Here is a 22191-nt window from a genome sequence, read left to right on the forward strand (position 1 = left end):
ATAAATTATATATATTTCGATCCTATTAGTAAATACGTTTGATCCAATTATATATATTGATATGTTTCCCGAATAAAAGGTTTTTTTGGTCAGAAAGATTTATTTCTACCAAGAAAGTTTATTGCATAACTTGACTAGTATAAAGTAGATGGATTGGTACCTAAATAATTACTAAACGAAGATAAAGCTAGAAAAAGGTCCAACACATCTACCACCTTGTTTTGTTCTCTAAACGTAAAAGTGTATTGTTTTAAGTTAAAGGAGTAGTTTCTCTCTTTTTTTGTAATTCGATATTCGTTATTCACATTCCATTCTCCATTAATTCTAACTTGCATGCTAGTCTCTAAAGGGGAGAGGGAGAAAATCACAAAATAGAATATAAATTATTTTCTGAGTTATTCTTTCTCCTACTTTTTTTTTCCCCTTACTTTAATGTTATAAATCAAATCATAGCTTAAACTAGCCAAAGAGTCTAGCTAGGTAGCAAAAGTGGGAGTAACATTTATTTATGAAACTCTTTAGTTGGAAAAAATTTACAATGGTGGAGGCATAACCAACAATAGTTGGATGATCCTCCATTAATTAGTTGACACTTGGATAATGGGTCCACTTCTTTACCTTTTTATCGTCTCTTTTCTACTTACTTCTCTTTTCTTTCATTTTCTTATTTTCCTACTCCTAATAAATATTTTTTACTTCATTTTTTTAAGATGTTGATATATTGAATAAAAAAATTAATAAACATTTTTTTATCACAATAACCAAAAACGTTTTTAGGACTGAGTATTTAAAATACTCATATCATTCAATATTTTTAATAATATTAAATTAACTAAAAAATATTTAGTATTTTCTCAATTACAAGCATCTAAAAAACAAATTAATTCAAATTTAGTTTTCCATAATTTTTTTAAATTCTGTTTTAGTTCATATATTTATAGTCATTGTTATTTTAATTCTGTTTTTAGTTCATATATTTATAGTCATTCTCTTAACAGAGAGTATCCGTTATTTTTCTTAATTTATATAATTTTTTTAAATACTTAATAGAAAAATGTTGGGAAATATATATTATAACTGAATGTATGTAAAGACACGAAAAATGAATTCTAATAATATTAAGGCTGAATGATATTATTATTATTATTATTGTTATTATTATTATTATAATATAATGATTAGTTAGTTTAAAAGTATATGGAACCGATTGATTCTTGAAAATAAATTAAGCATTGTAAGTTTTAATTCAGAAGACTTAAATTTTGTTTTGTGACCCGCCTCACCTGTATAAATTTTTTAAAAACGTTTATGAGTCCGTCACTCCCTGTCCTGTTCTATCCCGTTGTCATTCTTATATTTAAATATAGTTATGGTGAAAGAAAAAGTATGTGCAATTTCAAAATAAGATCAAAAATCAAAACAAAAATAATCTTATCAAATCAATTTATATGCTAAAGTAAATTAGTTTGTATTTTGAGTTAATTTGATTCTATTAAATATATTGAAAAATAAGTTTATTTTTAATGTTAATAATTTTATAAATGTTTAAGTTATTTTAACAGAAAATGTATTTATCGATATTTTTTTTATCAAATGTATTAATTATTTATTAATGTTTTGAGAATTAGATATTAATTAGGAGTAAAATAAATGAAAGAAACGAGAGGTGAGTAGGAGAGAGATGGTAAAAAGATAAAGAAGTGGATCAATTATTCAAGTGTCAACTAATTAATGAAGGGTCACCCAACTATTGTTGGTTGTGCCTCTGCCATTGTAAAAAATTTCCTTTAGTTGGATTGTGACGATCACATTTTTAGAAATTTGATGTTATACCTTTTTTATGATTTTAATTGTCTTGAACTTTATTAGAAGTAATAAATTGTTGGATTCTTTTTTCTTAGTTGAATCGACAAGTCTTTGACAAATTTGAATGGTTAATAATTGTATTTATTATTATTAAAAAATTCACTTAATAAGTGTAAATATCTAAATCATAATAAATTAAGTGTCTTTTTTTTCTTCAAAAAAGATCAAAATTCTTAAACATAATCTTATTTTTATCTTTGGTTCTTAAAATCTTAATTATTATTTTGGTTTCGTTCAATGTGATGTAATTGTGTGATAATATGCGATTCTTTAAGAAATAGAACCATATCAATCGATTTACTCTGTCTTTCTTAAATGTGTTAAATTAATAAATTGAGTTATATTTAATCAGACTTTAGATTAATCAAAAATATAATTAATGGATAAGTGATTACCCAAGTTAGATTTAGATTAAAATCGATGGATAAATTTATTTTTTCATTCATATTATTTTGAAGAGCACATAGCCAAGTCTTTCTCTATCCAAATTACAAAACAAATTTGTGAATTAATGCAAGTCTTTTGGATCAAATCATTTCTATAAGTTAATTCCAAAATTTTCAATAATTTATGGATTCATTAACTTTTTAGATTTATCTAAAAATGATAAATCCCAGAAAATTGCTCTAACAACATTCATGCTCTTTTGTATCTACCGTATTAACAAGTAGTAGTAATTTTTTTTTAAAAAAATAATATAATTCTTCACACAATGTAGAATAAATACTAGCATGGGTCGAGCCCGTCGCATTGAACGAGTTTATCTTGTGCGGATTACTTTTTTTATGTATTTTGTAAGCTATGATATAAAAATAGACGTTTTAACATGTGCGCATCCAAAGAGCTGCGGCAAAAGTTTCCTCATCATAAAAAAATACAAATACTAAGAGCAAATGTTCTCTTAGAAACGACGCCGTAAATGGGAGTTAAATGACTCTAGTAGGTTCCATGTCTGTTTTGGTTTCTCTGCTTCTACTTAACTCTACTATCACCGGACCAACCACCTTTTGCTCCTCCGTACACGGCGAATCACGGCGAGGTTACCGATGAAACGCGTTACTTCCGACGTACTACTTCTAATTTTCTTTACTTTCAACTTTTTCAGAAACGTGTCAGCTTCAATTCACGAGTACAAAGATGAGCAATTTATTCCAAAGTCCAATGCTTTCTTCTTCCATGGAGGAACTGAGGGTCTCTATGCTTCGAAATCGTCATCAAATGTTTCCCCAGATAAACCCCTTGAAGGAAAAACGTTTATCAGGTACCTCACGCGCGCTATCTCATACACACGCGCCTTCAGTTTTACAAATTGCTTTAGTACGATTTTAGTGAAATCAGCTTGTTGATTGATTAGTGATTGATGGGTCAAGCTTTATGCTTTTACCTAATATTTACCATCTTGTTTGAGTCTGCATGCAGATGCAGTATGTTTTAGTATTATTAGAGATTAAATGAAGGTAGTTGTTTGATTACTGTGACCCGTCCTGTGTGGTGCTCAATGCTCACATTGGCAGTCCTAATCCTGCACAAGCGGATGAAGGAGGAGGGTTGTGGTACGTTGATGATCTCATGATCAGCGTAAAACTAGTATATCTATGTTGAATACTGATTATATTGGTAGTGAGAATTCATATGGATGATTGAGGGGTGTCAAATGGACAGATTGAGCTGAGTTTGGGTGGATGTAAATGGGTTAAGTTAAGCAATGACCTTCCCAAAAGTTACTTGGGTTGAATCAGGTCGTCTAGTTCTTACTAAGTTTTAATTTATTTGCTTGTTTGTGTTTAATAATTTATTTGGATCTTCTCTTTGTATTAATTTTTTTTTTTTTCAAATTATGGTAAAACTAAAAATGCTATTATAGTCATGTTGATTCTTATGCTGCAACAGAGACCAGATATTCTTTAGACTGTGCCAATAATTTTATGTAAGTTTTGGACCAAGTGTGACCTGATTATGTTTTTTTTTTTTTGGATAAGAAGTGCTACCTGATTATGTACCGAGATATAGCAGAGAGTAACTTTCTTATTGATGTAATCAGAATCATCAATGACATCTAATCAGCAACTTGATAAACAATCTGGTAGAAGCAGCATTAGCTGTGCAGAAATCTATTGTGGTTCAAATTAGCCCCCTCTCTTGAATGTCGTGCAGATGCTGACATAGCATTGCTTGATTTTTGGCCATAGATTTTGGTTCCAAGATTGTCAATCAAACTGACCCATTGTTCCAACTTCAAACCCGAAACATAGAATTTGAAGTTTGAAAAACAAGTTTTAGGAGTTCCAAGTCTTGACTCACATAACTTCAACTCTGTTTTCATGTCCAAACACAACTTCAACTTCCTTTTTCCACTTCAATTTCAAATACTACTTTTTCAAATCTCAACCAAATAATGTTCAAACGCCTATTCAGTGTTTGACAGTTGATAGTTTTATCACTTGCAAGGACACCTGTTCCACCCTTTCACATAAGTAGAAGTGCACTTGCTGAAGCTTCAAGTGTTTACCCCATGAATATACTTCATAGAGACGATCATTCAGAAAAATGTCCATCTTATTGACTAAAAGTTGTTCTTATTAGATCAGTTTCTAAACAATCTTTGGTGTTATTCCATTCAGGAGAGGATTGTGATAAAGAAGAGAATGATTCTAGTGCAATATGTACAGTACATTATGGATCCATAATAGTAATAGAAGAAACTTCCTCTTAAAATTTGACTTTGTGAAATGAAATTTGTAAATTAAGTAGCATTTCATATATTGTTCTCTTGCTTTAATGTGTCTTTGTAATTAAATGGTTATCCAGAATAGCCATCTTGAAACACAGACAAGTAATCTAGAGACTCTCAGGTGGATTGTCTGATATGTCGATGCTGAAATTGGCTGTGCGAACCTGTAATCAAGTAGAAGTGTAGGATGCTCAAAACCTGATAATTGCACCTAGCTGTTTCATTTGACTCCTTAGCTAGTAACATTCCAAGGCTGGAGAAAGGGTCACGGATGTAATGTCAATCTGCAATATAAATGAAAAACTAGTTTTAATAATGTCAAAAAGCTCCATTAATAATTTCTCAAAAAAGGAAGTTTCATTAATAGACACCAGTAGGTATCGAAAAAAAAGTACAAGATGTGTCTGTGACTCTGCTTGAGTCATACATTGTCTTGCACCATATTTGATCAACTATTAACACAACATGGCATTTTCTCCTGAAACCAAACATACAAGTAAAATAAAAAGGTTTCTTTAATTCTTATATCATTTTCAGTATTATGAAGCAATCTTCTATTATGTTCGTTCCTTATACTCCAAAAGAGGCAAGGTGGTGACGTTTTCCACGTTGCCTTCCATTTGCCGGTCCTCTCCAATCTCCAACTCGTAGTTGCTTCATCCACTGGCCTTGGTAGCACCCAAGGATATTCAACAATGGGAATGCAACAGTCCATGGTTGTAAGTCCCTGCAATGCAACAAAAGATGATTAGAATCCTCTCCTGAAATAAATTAAAAACTTGATGGGAGTTGGTTCACATTTTGTGTGTTTAAAAGGAAAGAGTCCCACTGTAGGAAGCTTCTAATTGTGGATGGTACACAAAGGAGCCAGATGTTTCATATCCTTTTGTTCTGTTTTTGGCGATTGGTGAAATCGGGATTGACTTGGTTTGTTAGCAAGTGCCATTTCCCCTTTATTTTACCCCCACCCACACCCTCCTTTTCTTTTTGGGTTTTGATTTGTGGCATAAGTTCTGTTAGCTAATGGTAAAAGCTCAAAGAAACTTCAAAATAATAGTATAATGGGGCTGAGACGAGTTGGAACTTTTGTTATTTTTCGTTTGAAGCTTGTCATAAATTACTTTGGCATTATTATCATTGCTTCTACTCTAGAGTCCTTAACAGTGAAGTTAGTGTGTTTTATTTCATACACTCAGCTTTAGATCTCTGCTGCTAGTATGAATTTTGTGTGGATCATCACACAAGCATACATGAACAAGTATCGGTTGCTTGACTATGCATGTGCTTGATATAAACAGTTGGCTGGCTTGCTGCTTTAGCGGTATTGAATGTAAACTGAACTTGGCAATTTTGAGTTCAAGGTTTCAAAACTATGACTATTTGTTTTGGCGCTGCTTGCTCTATCTCTTTCCTTACCCATTTTGTTCAGAAGGAAATATAAAAAGGTAGGAAAGTTAGCTTATTTCGTATTTCTGTATTTTTGATGCACTTGATAAGTAGGAAACCTGTTAAAAAGCCAGAAAAAAAGAAAAAAGTTCCTTTCTTTTTCAAACAAATTGTGGAAACTATCATCTTTTTCTTAGTTAAGTTTCCTTCACTTCTGTTCTCAAGAAACACATTTTTGTGATGACTGAGCTACTCTGTTTTGTTTAAAATATTTGCTAGAAGTTTTATGATTTCTTTAACAGCCTTTTTAGATCTTACTTCTTAGCTGGGTAGTAATTTTAGTTTGAGATTCTCATTAACTAGCATATTCATTCTAGTCCGTTTATTTTCAATTTTCTTCTATGAACCTTGAGATTGCTAACTCACACTTGATCTCGGCACTGCAGATTTGAAGATGTTGTCTTTTTGAGGACGAGGGAGTCTGCTAATGCGAAAAATGAAATGCAGAGTCGAACTGGGTTGATTGAAACTATCATTCTTGAGGTCAGAGACAGAGAAAGGATCGGAGATGCTTTTGCAAAGTCTAATGCTCTGTGTTGTACTCCAAAACTTGCTCAAGAGAAGTTCTGCACGGTCGGAGAGGTTATAATTCAGCACAACCAAGACAACCCACTTTGGCCACTACGTATTCAGACGTTTTTTGAAGGAAAGAATCAGGAGGCAAATATGCTTCCCACAACAGTTGAAATAAACAGTACTGGCATGTATTACCTTTATTACATGTTTTGTGACCCAGAACTTAAGGGAACAATAATCAGAGGCAGAACAGTATGGAAAAATCCAGATGGCTATTTACCAGGGAGAATGGTACCATTGATGACCTTCTACGGACTTGCTTCTTTAGCCTATCTTGTACTTGGTCTATTTTGGTTTCTAAGGTTTGTCCAGTTCTGGAAGGATGTCATACAGCTACATTACCAGATTACAGCTGTTATTGCCCTTGGCATGTCTGAAATGGCTCTCTGGTATTATGAATATGCAAATCTGAATTCCACTGGAAGCAGACCTATGGTAATTACGATATGGGCAGTTACAATGACTGCTGTAAAAAAGACGTTGTCCCGTGTGCTTCTTTTAGTCGTTTCAATGGGTTATGGTGTCGTGCGGCCTACTCTTGGTGGTGTAACCTCAAAAGTGTTCCTGTTAGCCCTTATGTATTTTATTGCTACGGAGGCACTTGAACTTGTGGAGCATTTGGGCAGCATCAATGACTTCTCAAGGAAAACCAGGATATATTTGGTGCTGCCTGTTGTTTTCTTGGATGCATCGTTTATTTTGTGGATATTCTCATCATTATCCAAGACACTGGAAAAATTACAGGTAAATTTTGGAGTAAAATGATGATTCCATTGCTTATAGGATCTTAGCAAACTGTGGAAAAGTGCAAGTGCATTAGCACTCGGTTTCATTTAGATGAACCAATTTTAGTGGGATCCACAAATTTCTCTGTATAAATGTATCTGCAAATATGTAAATATATAATATTTTTATATTTTCTTTAAATATATTTAATTATATATTATGTGTGCATTCATTCTTCCTTATTTGTTGATTTCGTCATAATGTTGATGTGCAAACATATAATTTACTTCTTGGCTAAAGAGAAAAGGGTAACAATAATAGAAGAGAAGAGAGTAAACAACCTTCTTGATATAATTTAATAAATTTTAGCATGAGACATATTAACCTTATTATTGTAGTTTGTGTATTTACTCATGCAGTTATTGATCATTTTGTCACTCTCAACTGCAGATGCGGAAAAGCATGGCAAAACTTGATCTTTATAGAAAGTTTACCAATTCCCTTGCAATTTTTGTGCTGCTTTCCATTGCTTGGGTTGGCTATGAGGTAATGTAGTTTCAAGTTCTGAATACAAGAATGGTGTCCAAATACATGAAATATGGCTTATCTATGAGATCCCTGTCCTATTGATATTGCTGTTAAGAAAGAAGGTATGAGTCTGTGCATTCTGCAATCGCTCTTAGGTGGAAAGAGCTTATTGATCAGTTTAGTAGTATATTAGATCAGAAATGAGCACTCAATGACAATAAAGAGATCCCTCTTCTAATTAGTGATGGTAAGTTCCATGATACCCATAGGAGTAGCGTCTCTTGGTGAAAATGAAGGTGGTAAAAATTTATGGTGAACGTACGTGACATTTGGATTTTTTTTACTTGTTGAAGATGTGGGTATGGTAAGAAAACAGAACTTGCATAGCAAGAAGGCAGGTGAGTATATTATATGAGGTAATCTAGTTTGTAACTTGTGATGATAGTTTATAGTGAGAACATATATGCATGTTCTTTTACTTATTTTGGCTTCACTTAAATCTCTCTCTCGCACACATTGTTCATAGGTATCTTTGATAGTTTAAACATTTGGATACTGTGAGATTAAGTTGATAGAATGGGAGGAATATACCAAGTGGTAAATGTGGGTAGAGAATGGAGATCGAAATAACCCACTATTATTTTTCATCCTACGTTTGACAAGATGAGGAAGAGATGTCAGATAATTACCAGTGGTGATGTCATTTAATGGTTTTTGCCTGACATGCATGCAAGATTAATGCTGCTTTTCATCTCACTCATCTAATTCTGGTTCAGCTGTACTTCAATGCAAGTGACCCATTAAGTGAGCTATGGCGAATTTCCTGGATTATTCCAGCTTTCTGGAGTTTGCTTGCCTTTTCGTTGTTGGTAGTAGTATGTATTCTCTGGGCTCCTTCCAGTAACCCAACCAGGTACATGTTGTAAACTGGGCCCTTATTTCTTTCTATTCTATTAGCCTTTCTGTGAAATGGTTTGACAAAATTGTTTGTAGTTGGTATTTACACTAGTCAATCTAGTTTATGTCATTATCATTGGTAACCTTTGATATGGGCTATTCACTTTTTCAAGATTCTTAATGGATATTGTACTCAACAGTATTTTCTAATTGTCATGTGTGAATGTTCTTTTGTGGCATAGAATGTTCCAAGGGATGACAGGTAATAAAAGGGACATACCACGGATGATAAAATGAGCAATAGAAAGATGAAGGCAATTTAAAATGTCACTGCTTACTCTTCCAGAAAGTGCAATCTATGAATGAAAAAAAGTGTAAAGGAATAATAACTACTGTGGTCACTAGTTTTGCAATATATGTTTGTAATGAATAGGTTTATGGAGCTTCTCCAGTACTGAGATTCTGATTCTATTCGTCAGCCTTTCTTGCTTTTCATCAGTGAAGAAACAATATAGCTCCTACTTGTGTAGCAGGAATAGCCGACTCATGGTTGATTTAAGTACAGTACTGCAACTAAGTTACCGGGAAATATCTGCTAAAACTGTTTTTGCTTGCTGACTTTAGATATGCATATTCTGGTGAGACCGCGGATGATTATGATGAGGAAGCCATCTCTCTCACGACTGGAGTGAGGGTAAGTGACTCGGGGACCAAGCTCGAAAGGAAAGAAAAGAAAGCATCTGTTTCAACCGATCTTGTAACTGATCAAAGAGAAGATCTTGAGGAGGACAAGCGTGAGTAGTGTCATTCCTGCATTTCTGGAACGGTAATTGCTAGTACTTTATGTATGATGCTCTTACATCATTTGCATTACATGTACAAAATTAGCGCTAGAGCCTATAGGGATGTCAAACATGTTGTGACTGAAATAGTTCAAACTTGTACATAATGAAATGTGTGCTACGTTGAATATATTCAGATGCCATCGACCCTTTTCTTTTTCCTTCATCCAAGCATTCTGCTGTGGTGGGACTGGCCTTAACTGTCAAGTTTGTACTCCAACTTTGAGAGTGCACTCCTATAAACCTCAACCGTCGACTAAACACTCCAAACTTGTTTTCACTGTGTCCTGTGGACATCTGACGGTAACATGACACATAAATTTTGGAGATGTTTAGATTATCATTTTCTAAGTTGGAGTATTCGATTGATGCAGTGCAAATGAGTTGAGGTGTCTAGATACTTAAAGTTGGAGTATTTACTTGTAAGTTGAGGTCAAGTTTGAATAGACTTAGTTAGGTGTTTGTTCGTCCTTATTTGGCGTCCAATAATCACATTGGAGTTCAATCAAAATCCAAATGAAAAAGTCTCATATTGAGAGGTTAAATGCTCTCTTACAAAAACAACTTTGTACTCAAAGTGATTCAAACTCGAGATTTCTGGTTATAAATTTAGGGCCTGTTTAGTTTTGCGATATGAAATCATCAAAAAGAAATATTACTCCCTCCGTTCTTGTTTGTATTTATCAAATAAATTCCTACTTTATCATTTATATTCACCAAATATAAAGTAACAATGAATTTTACAAGGTAATGATATGATTATAAATTTTATTTACATATGAAATAAATGGTCAGTAGATACAAATGTGGGTTGTTTTAACAAAATATAAATTTGTAGGTCAATTTTATATTTGAAAATTTTCAAATCATGATTTTTGGAGATTGTTAATTTATTTCATGATATGAAATCATGAGATGACATCAACGTGCAATCACTTGTCTAAACACTGATTTCATTTTACAATTTTATATCGTGATATGATATCGCATTGCTAAATGCCATAGTGATGTTTGACAAGTTGAACACCTCATCCACGTGGCTTTGGAATGATACACGTTTAAAAGTAGTTTATACTTTATCCATACAGTTGCCCACCTACCACAAATTTCTTTTCATAATATATTCTGCTAATTCTTTTTTAGACGTCTTTTAAAAATATTATGTTTTATTAATTTATCTTTTTTTCTACTTTTTTGGAAAAAAAAAGATTTTTTTGAAATTTTATAAACTTGTTTAGACTTTTAAAAAATTAAGTAATTTGAGATAATTACTCATAGTAAGCTGGATAACTACCTCTATCCTCAACGAAATAATTTTTCTACTTAACAAATTAGAAATCTTAATCCAGTGTACACTCTAATTATATATGAACTTAAGTTAAAAGAAAACTAATTATTATCTTATACTGATATTTTCTTCGAAATTACATTAAGTTAACGCTCGTAAGTTTAATTGATGTAAATTAAGTTAATCAATGATTTTTAACAATAAAAGTGTGATACATTAATTATACTCAACTAAATATATATTGGATAGACATCAATTAATATCCTTTTTCTTTTTTTGGGTCCAAACCATAAATTAATATCTTGGGAAACCTTATTAACCTAATTGATTGATAATTTTCTTCACATTTTCCCTTCCTTTGATCCCAATTCTTATTCTATTTTTTCAAAATATCCTCGCACATCCATTAGTTATTTTTATTAGTATAATAAAAGTTAAAAATTAAAATATTTTTTATGGATAATACACGTGGATTATGCCTATTGGATGAACCACCTCATAGAGTGCCACTTCATCATTTGGTCCCACAAAGGCACTAAAAGCCGCCATATGTAACCTCATCATCTTTAAGGACAAAAATAATAATAGATTATAGTAACGAAGATCCTATTATTTTTTATTTTCTTTTATCGAGTTGTACATACTTATTACTTACCTTACATTAATTAATAATAATAATAATAACAAATTAAAGTATCTAATTCAAAATGTAAAGTTGAATGCGCTTAAACTCTTTTAACATTCTTCAAAGAACATTCATAATTAGTTTAGAAGTCTTACTAATTACATATTTTGAATTATTAAACCTTTCATCACTATAGAACTTTTTTTTTTTAAAACAAAGGTCCAACCTTTAATTAGCTCATGAGAGTAGTATTCCGTCTACTTTATTTTACTTGACCTTATAATAATAATAACAATATATTTCGTACAATCACATATAATAATATATGAGAAGAATAAGATGTACGATATTTTATCTCTACCTCAGGTGAGATAAAACTACTATTTTTAATAGACCTCTAACTTAGACAAAACAATTTAAGAAAAAACATAATGAAAGTAAAATAAAAACAACATAAATTATACAAAATAATAGATAATTACAAAAGTCCAAAAATAAGAAACTACTTTATAAGAATAATTCTACAATAATTAGTAAAGGCAACAAATAAAACACTTCTACTTATTAATCTTCTATACTATTTCGTATCCTTCAACTTTTATACTATTCTATATAAAGTTATATTCTCAATAAATTACTTGACCTTTATACTAAAAATATTAGATTAGATCTACGAGGTCTTTTATTATAACAACCTAAAAAGACTTTGTGGTAAGTAAAAAAACCCCCAAAAATAGGAAAGAAAAAGAAAATAACTTTCAAGTATTTCTATTAATACAAGAAAAAAATCCCACCTATGTTCATATAAAAACAATTTCATCACTTCAGCACAGTTAACACGTTGAATCTGTAGCTTTCGATTAATTTTGTGTTTTTTTTTTCTTCCTTGTTAAGGTTCTTTTTTGTTTACACAAAGATTACATCTTTCCACTCTTATATCAATAGAGTTGCCTAAAAGTTGTCCTTCTAGGCTTAGATCACCAATATATGATCTGGGTATGATCTATTTTTCTATAAAGATCTGACCTTTATGTGAAATTTCAAGGTTTGATAGCTTCTAGGCCTTAATTTTGACTTTTCTTGATCTGGGTCATTGTCATATTTGTCTATCTAGAGCTAAAGATGAAGGAAAAGCTAGGGTTTTTAGTGTGTGTTTGGTTTATTGTAATCGGGTCTTGTTTGGGTAGATTTGTGGTGGAAAAGAATAGCTTGAGAGTAACTTCTCCAGACTCAATCAAAGATGTGTATGAGTGTGCGATTGGGAATTTTGGGGTTCCACAATATGGAGGAACTATGGTTGGTATAGTTGTGTACCCTAAAGCTAATCAGAAGTCCTGCAAGGATTTTGCAGATTCTGATATTTCATTCAAAACTAAGGCTGGTGGTATGCCTGTTTTCGTCCTTGTCGATAGAGGAGGTAAAGGTTCTATCTTTGCTGCCCTTTGAATTGACTTATTAGAGCTTGGTTTAGTGATGTTTGTTTGAGTTCATACTGAGGATGCACTTTATCTGTTAGGTGCTGAGGATTATATAGATTATCTTAATTTTGTTTTTGTCCATAAATTGTGTAATCAAATTTCAGGTTTGTAAATGTCATTTAACTATACTTCAGTGGGCTTTCTCTCTCTCTATATATATAGCCATTTCATTCTCCTACTAGATTGCCTTTGGCGGAAATTAGATTTCCTAAATCTGCACTTATTCGGACACCGAGTTCAGTTCTCTAACACAGAATAAAAGACTTGAAATACTCCTGGCAAACATTGGACTCTTCCTGTTAGTATGCATATTTAAATTTGTACTCTCTGTTGTCAATCATTGAATATATTGAAGATGCAGTAGCACGGTTCTTATATGTTGAACCAGAGAAATCGTTCCTACATCAGTGCTTTCTAGAATTGGAAATCATTGATGTAAGGAGCACAGTTCAGATTATTCTGATGCCTTTTGAAGTTGACAATGTTTTGTAGTCTTGTAACAAGCATGCACTTGCTTTTGGCTCTTCCAGTGAACCTGAGGAAATGTCATCTATGTTTGTGTTTTTTATGTGCTAATTAGTCTATATGTTATATCTATTCCAAGTTCAAACTACCACAAATGCTCCACCTACTATTAATAAGTATTTAAGACTGGATAACTAGTGATGGATGACCAAAGTGGAGCTTGTTAAAACCGTGTATGTATCTAACATGTGTCTCCTTTTTCTTCTCTGGTCTGTGTATACTGCTTTACTGTCAGACTGCTATTTCACACTTAAGGCTTGGAATGCTCAAAAGGCTGGAGCTGCTGCTATTCTTGTTGCTGATGATCGCAATGAACCTTTGATTACCATGGACACCCCTGAGGAAGAGGATGCAAAGGCAGATTATCTGCAAAATATAACTATTCCATCAGCTCTAATTAGTCAATCTCTTGGGGATAGCATCAAGAAGCAACTATCTAAAGGGGAGATGGTTAACATAAACCTGGATTGGAGAGAGGCTCTTCCGCATCCTGATGAAAGAGTTGAGTACGAGTTTTGGACCAACAGTAATGATGAGTGTGGTCCTAAGTGTGAAAGCCAGAGAGAGTTTGTCAAAAACTTCAAAGGGGCTGCCCAGATACTTGAGCAGAAGGGATATACACAATTCAGTCCCCATTACATAACTTGGTATTGTCCTGAGGCATTTATTTTGAGCAAGCAATGCAAGTCTCAGTGCATCAACCATGGGAGATACTGTGCTCCAGATCCTGAGCAAGACTTCAGCAAAGGTTATGATGGGAAGGATGTTGTTTTACAAAATCTGCGCCAAGCTTGCTTTCATAAGGTTGCCAATGAAAGCGGGAAGCCGTGGTTGTGGTGGGACTACGTTACTGACTTTGGAATCCGGTGTCCAATGAAGGAGAAGAAGTACAATAAGGAGTGTGCAGATCAAGTAATCAAATCCCTTGGTAGGTTGGAGTTTCTTGTTTTTGGTGTTTCCTTTAACGAATTTCAGCTCATGCACATTTTTTCCAGTGTAAATATGCATTTGGTGTTAGAAAAATATATATGTTTGATGTTAATAGTTCAATGTGCTAACTGCGATTCATCTTTTCCTTGTAATATAGTGGTGATGGTTAGTAATTGCTGTTGCTTACTGTATTTTGGTAGTATTTCTGTCTTCACATCCTTGTCCATGAGCAGTGAGCACCGGGTCTTAGCCTCTTAGGTATAGTCCAACTCCCTGGTCCACCATCTGATGCTAACTTTACTAAATTGTTATTTTTTGTGGATTGTATTCTCTTCTATTTTAGTCTGTGTAAGGCTCAATCACTTAGTTATAACTGTTCTATTACACAAAAAATGTTTTTCAGCATTATATTTATGTCTTGTTTAGATGGTTCGATTTACAACAGTCTGAAGACAAGCTCAGATATATATACTCCTGAAGACGAGCTCAGATATACTCAGACTTCCTGATAACACATGATTGTTTTCCCACTTGGGTTGTTATGCTCTTACTGAACTGATGCATTTAGATCTTTCATTTAGTTCAAATGTCTGAAATGTCATTTCACCTTCTCTTTTAAAGCTTAAGGAATAGACCTTGTATGGTTTTTATATATTGTTTATCAATTATGTGGTACAGCACGAATTAATTGGCCTTGTTCTTTGTGAACTCAAGATTTTGTCTAACTGTTAACCTTGTTATTTTTTCCCGGAATGGACACAATAGGCTTTGATGTAAAACAGATAGATAAATGTGTTGGAGATCCTGAAGCGGATGCTGATAACCCTGTTCTAAAGGCTGAACAAGAAGCGCAGGTGTGTCAAAAAGCAAATAATGGGGCAAGCTCTTTCCCTGACCTTCTTGACTTTATTGTTTCTGAATGGACTTCTTGAACTTAATTGTTACTTTCACATTGCTGCATTCAGATTGGAAAGAACTCTCGTGGAGATGTGACTATCTTGCCAACTCTTGTGATAAACAATAGGCAGTACAGAGGTATAACTCAAAAGTATTCAAGTGAGACTGTGAGAGGGTGCCTAGTTTAAATGAAAGAGATTCTTGACTTTTAGTGTTATCTACCTTGTAGGCAAGTTGGACAAGGGAGCTGTTCTGAAGGCCATTTGTTCAGGTTTTGAGGAGACAACTGAGCCTGCAATTTGCTTAACCGATGGTCAGTAATCTTTGATCAGTTCTTTAGCTTTGACGACATCATAAATGTACCAATTGTCATTCTTGCAGACCCTGTTTATGCAATTGATCATTTTTATAAATTGGGGAATCATACTTATTTATTTTTTATATCAAAGGATCCTGAGTATTTTCTGTATTTCAGACTCGAAAGCCACCAAGCAGTGCTTACAGATCTTGCTCTAGCTTTATCTGACATATTCCAACTTGTGATTTGTTGATACACAATACTTACTTTGCAATTATATCAAAACAATAATTTTTGGTCAAAATAGGCTTCAGGATAGTACACAATCTCTATGATCTCCGATAAGGTGGTAGTCACAAGTTGTTTTGCATTTCTCAGATATACAAACAAATGAGTGCTTAGAGTCCAATGGTGGGTGCTGGCAGGACAAAGCTGCTAACATTACTGCATGCCGGGTATCCAGTCATTTGTCTGTTGACTACTGATATGATAGCATTATTTTGCATCTTTATGTCTAATTTCATGCTAACTAATTTTCCTATGACATACATTATTATGCTCCAGGATACTTTCCGTGGGAAAGTCTGTGAATGCCCGACGGTTCAGGGAGTAAAATTTGTTGGCGATGGTTATTCTCACTGTGAAGGTACTTAAGACTCTTATGTTCAAAATCTTGGTCACATAAAGTCTCCACTGTGATGCATGAGCATTTTTTCAGAGGCTTAATCTTTTGCGCTTTTTGTGTGACAGCATCGGGAGCATTACGCTGTGGATTAAACAATGGAGGTTGTTGGAAGGGAACCAAGGATGGAAGGACATTTTCTGCCTGCATAGTAAGAAGGCTCCATTCAAGCATTATTACCTTCCACTTGAATTTACTCTCCGGCGTTCCCCCTTTTTTTATGGGGATGCTTACCTCCTTCCTATCATCTGGTTTTATTGAAGCAGCAGTCTGAAACATGAAATGTTTTTGTTTCTTAATTTTTTTTGAGAATTGATGCTATAAAATTAGTTCTCTTTGAATTACCCCCTCTTTTTCTGTCCTTCACAAGTTCTAACTTTAGTGATTTAACTTGAGTTATTTCTCTTTGATTTACCCCATACTGTCTCAATTTCATTCCGTGAACAGGGACACTAAATATTTTATCCCTATCTTGTCAGGATGACCACACAAAGGGTTGTAAATGTCCACCAGGGTTCAAAGGAGATGGAGTGAATGTTTGTGACGGTACAGAGAATCTGTTACTCAATATAATTTCATTTTTCGAAATTTGCTGATGTTGTTAGCATTAATGGTATAACTCACAGTTTTAGGCTATATTATAATCTTCTTTTACTCTAATCTACTTGAGGATTTAGATCTTTGTTTGCAACAAAAAGTTTTCCGTACTCTTCTTCTTTGTAGAACCGTCATCTTATTCTCCGTGACTCCGTCCTAGATAAACATTATCCTGTATATATCCCCATAGAGATGTATAAATAGGAATAACCTTGCTCTTTATTGTGTACTCCCTCTGTACCATTTTATGTGTCACACTCTCCTTTTTAGTTTGTCCAATAAAATGACACCATTCTTTGTTTTGATACTATTGGAATTCTTTACTCATTTTATCCTTGATGACATGACCTGTTGGGACCCTTTGATATAAGAATTTTTTTCTTTATAAGAAGAGAGAGAATGAAAAGACATGTGGAACTCTCACCGGTTTTATTTAGAAGGATTATTTTTGTAATACACATATTTGGTTTACATGTTAAAAGCTTTTGTTAATTTACATATCCAGTCTAACAGGGAGTACCAATATGAATAATAATTTGATGAGATCCAAAGTTTTTTAATTGTACTATTTCCCCTTTTTCAGATATTGATGAATGCAAAGAAAGGCTGGCATGCCAGTGTCCAGATTGCAAATGCAAGAATACCTGGGGTGGTTATCAATGCAGTTGCAGTGGCAATTTATTGTACATGCAAGAACATGACACATGTATAGGTAAGTTTTAACTTCTCATACATGTTTCTAATAGATTAAAATATGGATGAAGCTAGTTAAATGTTGATATGATGGTTGTGATGCTCATTTAGATGCTTTTATCAATAACAGAATTTGAATTTCACGAGCAGCTTTGAGCTACTGTGATTTCAAAATCTGTTGTATTTTAATCTGTAAATAATTTTCAAAAGCTGCAGGCAATGATGGAAAAGCAGCATTTAGCTGGGGTCTTGTTTGGGTTATCATCTTGGGTTTGGCAGTTGCAGGAGTTGGAGCATATGCCGTGTACAAGTATAGGATCCGGGTATGTTTTTTGTTATATGTTCTTATTTCATCTTCTTTTGTCACTTATGACCTTTGGGTTTGGGTACACCACCAGAAATTGGAAATCTAGCAGTAATGTGAGTTAGGTTACCGCAATTATTCATTAATGAAACTTTTCAAAGTGACGTGGAAAGAAAATGGCCTTCCAGAAGAGACATATAATACTGCAAATGCCAAAATAACCTATGATTTGGATACTCAAATAAAAACAACTTCACTTCTTCTCAAAGAGGGCAGGTGTTTCTTAAGAGCTTGAAATGTGAAAATCTAATCATTCGAGTCCCCCTATTGCAGCTAAAATCCCTTGAGCAGTAGTCTATTTTGTTTTGCTCAAAGCTCCTCAGTAGTTTGATGAGAAGGGCAAGTAGTTCCCTCAAAAGAAATCTTAAGAATAATCTGTGCTCGCTTTGTACAAGCTTCCAGCTATTGTGCCCTCTTTAGAATAAATGGAACACCCGAGTTTCTATGAAGAAATCTCAGGAAAGAAATGAATAATTTCTTTCAGAGACGCTGTAGGTAACAACTTAGAAATGTTAATATGTATTTGTTCCTCATAGGAAAAAGTCGTTCAAGTTCATTCTGGTCTCATCCTGTGCTCTGCAACAGCCATATTTTGGCATGTTTATCAGTTATCAATCGAGTGTTCATTTTCCTCTTTTCTCCCTACTTTTTTTATCTCCTGGAATTTGAATCATGAAACTAGTATGCACAGATACGTAGCCATTGCCTTTGATGCAGTTTTATCCCAGTGTTCTACACTTCTATTTGATGTTGTTTTTACCTTTCCTGATGTATATAATCCGAAAACCTTTTTATATGCAGAGATACATGGATTCAGAGATCCGTGCCATCATGGCACAGTACATGCCTTTGGATAATCAGGGAGAGGTGCCTAATCACATATCCCACGGAAATGTCTGATATTATTCCATTGGTGAAGAATGATTGCGCGGATAGAATGTAACATCAAGTGATATCGCGATCAGCTCTTTTTCCAGTTGTCACGAGGTTCTTTATGCTTGTATCATTCTAGTGCAAACTCTCACTGTTCAGCGAGGTCCTATTTATGTATATGTTTATCATAACAGTACACACATAAACTCTCAATTATGATAGGGGAAATTTTCCAAAACATGCACTATGGTCCTGAGCTTAATGAAGGGAGAAATTTCTTAGGAACAAACTCTGTGCCACCATAGATAATGTTTGCGATGGATGCCGTAAATAGAAAAATTACGTTAGTTAAATGGAGATTACTCTTTCTTATGCGGCGATTTATAATTTTTATTTTTTATGTGGTTGACCAAACACTTGATTATGTGTTGGAATTAATTACACTAATCCCTCTCCACAAATCTCAAATGTGGTTTCCTTCAACTATATAAATGTACAAAATGAGATACACATATATCATGTGGTGTCATTATAGCGACTATTTTAACCTTTCTTCACATTAGTATATAGCATGTTGTTAACAACAGAGTTTTGGGCTAAATTCATCCCTTAACTATGACTAAAGCTTATGTTACATCCTTGTACTATAATAGTTAACAAGAACCATCCTTTTAGTATTTAAAATATAACAAAAGTCAGTCTTCTGTCTATTTGAGTTAAAAAACTAATATTGCTTTTTCAAAAAGTGATTTTCTCTCTCCCATATCCCTATTTTACCCCTCTCAAATTTGTCCCATCGTCTGTCTTCCATTTTCAGCAAAACCAAGAAGGAAACTCAATATTTTCTGAACTTCACAAAATAATCAAGATCAAGGACAAATTTTTCTCTTCAACTAGAGTTGAAAACAGGGCAGAGAGTGAAACACAAACAAGGTAAAGGAATAAAAATCATTGAAAAATTCTAGTTTTTCTTATTCGAAAAATATTTGCAATTTTCTATTTCTCAAACTAAAACATCTTCATTCTTAAAAACACTAGATATTGTGGGTTGCAGCATAACAACTAACTGGAACAATGTCAATTCGAAGTTTACGTGGTCGATCGTCCACACCCAACTATGGTATTATCGATATTCAAGACATTTTAAGCATTTTTTTAATATAATTTGCAATGCCTTTCATATTGATTTATAAGTATTATTGATTTTGAAAAGCTATATTAAGTTTTTTATTTGATATATAAGGTTTTGTTTTCTGGATATTCATTATAATGAGCTTGTAGTTCTTTGTTGGCTTTATGTATTCAGATTTGTATTATATTTGTATAAATAACAGTTTTTACACCGTTGATAACTTGATAGTATATGTGCAGATTCTATGAATGAGTCATCGTTTTTCACAATTAAAGTACATCATGGTGGATCATTTGTGCGTAGTTCGACAAGAGGCTACATAGGTGGAAAAATCGAATATTTTGACTATGTCGACAGTACAATGATTAATCTAATAGATTTTAAGAATATGGCGGAACAATGTGGTTATGACAAGAAATCTGTGGTATTTTGGCACAAGTATGGTTTAAACTGTTATAAGGTTCGATTAGTTGGGAGTAATATGGAAGCCGCTAAAGTTGTTACTTGCATTCCAAAGGACAGAGTAGTTGGGTTGCAGCATAACAACTAACTGGAACAATGTCAATTCGAAGTTTACGTGGTCGATCGTCCACACCCAACTATGGTATTATCGATATTCAAGACATTTTAAGCATTTTTTTAATATAATTTGCAATGCCTTTCATATTGATTTATAAGTATTATTGATTTTGAAAAGCTATATTAAGTTTTTTATTTGATATATAAGGTTTTGTTTTCTGGATATTCATTATAATGAGCTTGTAGTTCTTTGTTGGCTTTATGTATTCAGATTTGTATTATATTTGTATAAATAACAGTTTTTACACCGTTGATAACTTGATAGTATATGTGCAGATTCTATGAATGAGTCATCGTTTTTCACAATTAAAGTACATCATGGTGGATCATTTGTGCGTAGTTCGACAAGAGGCTACATAGGTGGAAAGTCGAATATTTTGACTATGTCGACAGTACAATGATTAATCTAATAAATTTTAAGAATATGGCCGAGCAATGTGGTTATGACAAGGAATTTGTGGTATTTTGGCACAAGTATGGTTTAACCTCTTATAAGGTTCGATTAGTTAGGAGTAATATGAAAGCCGCTAAAGTTGTTACTTGCATTCCAAAGGACAGAGTAGTTGAGATATATTTTGAACATTTGAATTTTTATCATGATGATAATCAATGTGGAAATGAGATGAAAAAGAATTCTTTGCTGGCAAATGACATAGAGGCACATAGTGATGAATTTGACGATGAAGATTTTAATGATTTTGACTATTCTTTGGAGGATGATGATTTGTTATTTTTTAAAAATGTTGATCCTTCTGTTGAATCTTGTGGGATCAATATAACTGTGAAAAAGAAGAAAAATGATGGAAATCAGAATTATGTAAGTGAAGAGATGCATAGAAAGATGTAGAATGAGGAGGGTGACTCAGATTGTGTAGATTTTGATGATACAAAGAGTTTGAATAGTGATTGCGATTCTGAATTTGAAGATTGTAACTTTCCAAAGCATAACCCAAAAATAGGTGCCTTTAATCCTGAATTAGAGCTGGGAATGGTATTTGATAACAAAAAGGAATTCAAGGAAGCCGTGGTTGCAAATCAAGCCAAAATAGGAAAGTCAATTCGGTGGAGCAAAGATGACAGAGAAAGAGCTAGGGCCAAATGCAGAACTAATGCTTGTAAGTGGAGGATATTGGGATCACTAATGCAAAGGGATATATCTACTTTTCAAATCAAGACATTTGTTTCTGAGCATACTTGTTTTGGGTGGAACTATAACAACAAAACCATCAATTCTAGTTGGATTGCAAGGAAGTATGTTGATAGAGTTAAATCAAATAAGAACTGGAAAACATCAGAATTCAGAGATACATTGAGTAGGGAATTAAAGTTGCATGTGAGTATGCATCAAGCAAGAAGGGCAAAGGAAAAAGCTATTGCAATGATCGATGGAGATATAAATGATCAGTTTGGTATATTATGGAATTATTGCAATGAAATTGTTCGAACTAATCCTGGAACTTCTGTTTTCATGAAACTAACTCCAAATGAGATTCAGAATAAGCCAATGAGATTTCAGAGGTTTTATATTTGTTTTGCAGCTTGTAAAGCAGGATTTAAGGCTGGTTGTCGAAAGATTATTGGGGTCGATGGATGTTGGCTGAAGAATACTATGTATGGG

General features: G+C 33.4%; 2 protein-coding genes across 3 annotated transcripts; both read left to right on the forward strand.

Moving 5' to 3' along the window:
* Positions 1–2786: 2786 nt before the first annotated feature.
* On the forward strand, positions 2787–9748 carry LOC102594067 (transmembrane protein 87B-like). Its single transcript, XM_006362286.2, has 5 exons — positions 2787–3127; positions 6430–7363; positions 7796–7891; positions 8650–8786; positions 9395–9748. The coding sequence occupies exons 1-5, from the start codon at positions 2913–2915 to the stop codon at positions 9570–9572; spliced, it is 1560 nt and encodes a 519-aa protein (XP_006362348.1). The 5' UTR covers positions 2787–2912; the 3' UTR covers positions 9573–9748.
* A 2587-nt stretch (positions 9749–12335) lies between these two features.
* Positions 12336–19234, forward strand: LOC102594404 (vacuolar-sorting receptor 1-like). 2 transcript variants are annotated; one of them, XM_015302932.1, is made up of 12 exons: positions 12336–12942; positions 13764–14456; positions 15224–15312; positions 15424–15493; positions 15585–15668; positions 16032–16108; positions 16218–16299; positions 16404–16486; positions 16815–16881; positions 17516–17644; positions 17836–17948; positions 18791–19234. In XM_015302932.1, the coding sequence occupies exons 1-12, from the start codon at positions 12648–12650 to the stop codon at positions 18887–18889; spliced, it is 1881 nt and encodes a 626-aa protein (XP_015158418.1). In that variant the 5' UTR covers positions 12336–12647; the 3' UTR covers positions 18890–19234. The 2 variants fall into 2 exon arrangements, with proteins under 2 accessions (XP_015158418.1, XP_006362349.1); XM_006362287.2 differs by having other exon boundaries at positions 12338–12942; positions 17842–17948.
* The last annotated feature ends 2957 nt before the right edge of the window (positions 19235–22191 follow it).

This window comes from Solanum tuberosum, unplaced genomic scaffold (genome assembly GCF_000226075.1).
Source record: "Solanum tuberosum cultivar DM 1-3 516 R44 unplaced genomic scaffold, SolTub_3.0 scf00385, whole genome shotgun sequence".
NCBI classification, from domain to species: domain Eukaryota; kingdom Viridiplantae; phylum Streptophyta; class Magnoliopsida; order Solanales; family Solanaceae; genus Solanum; species Solanum tuberosum.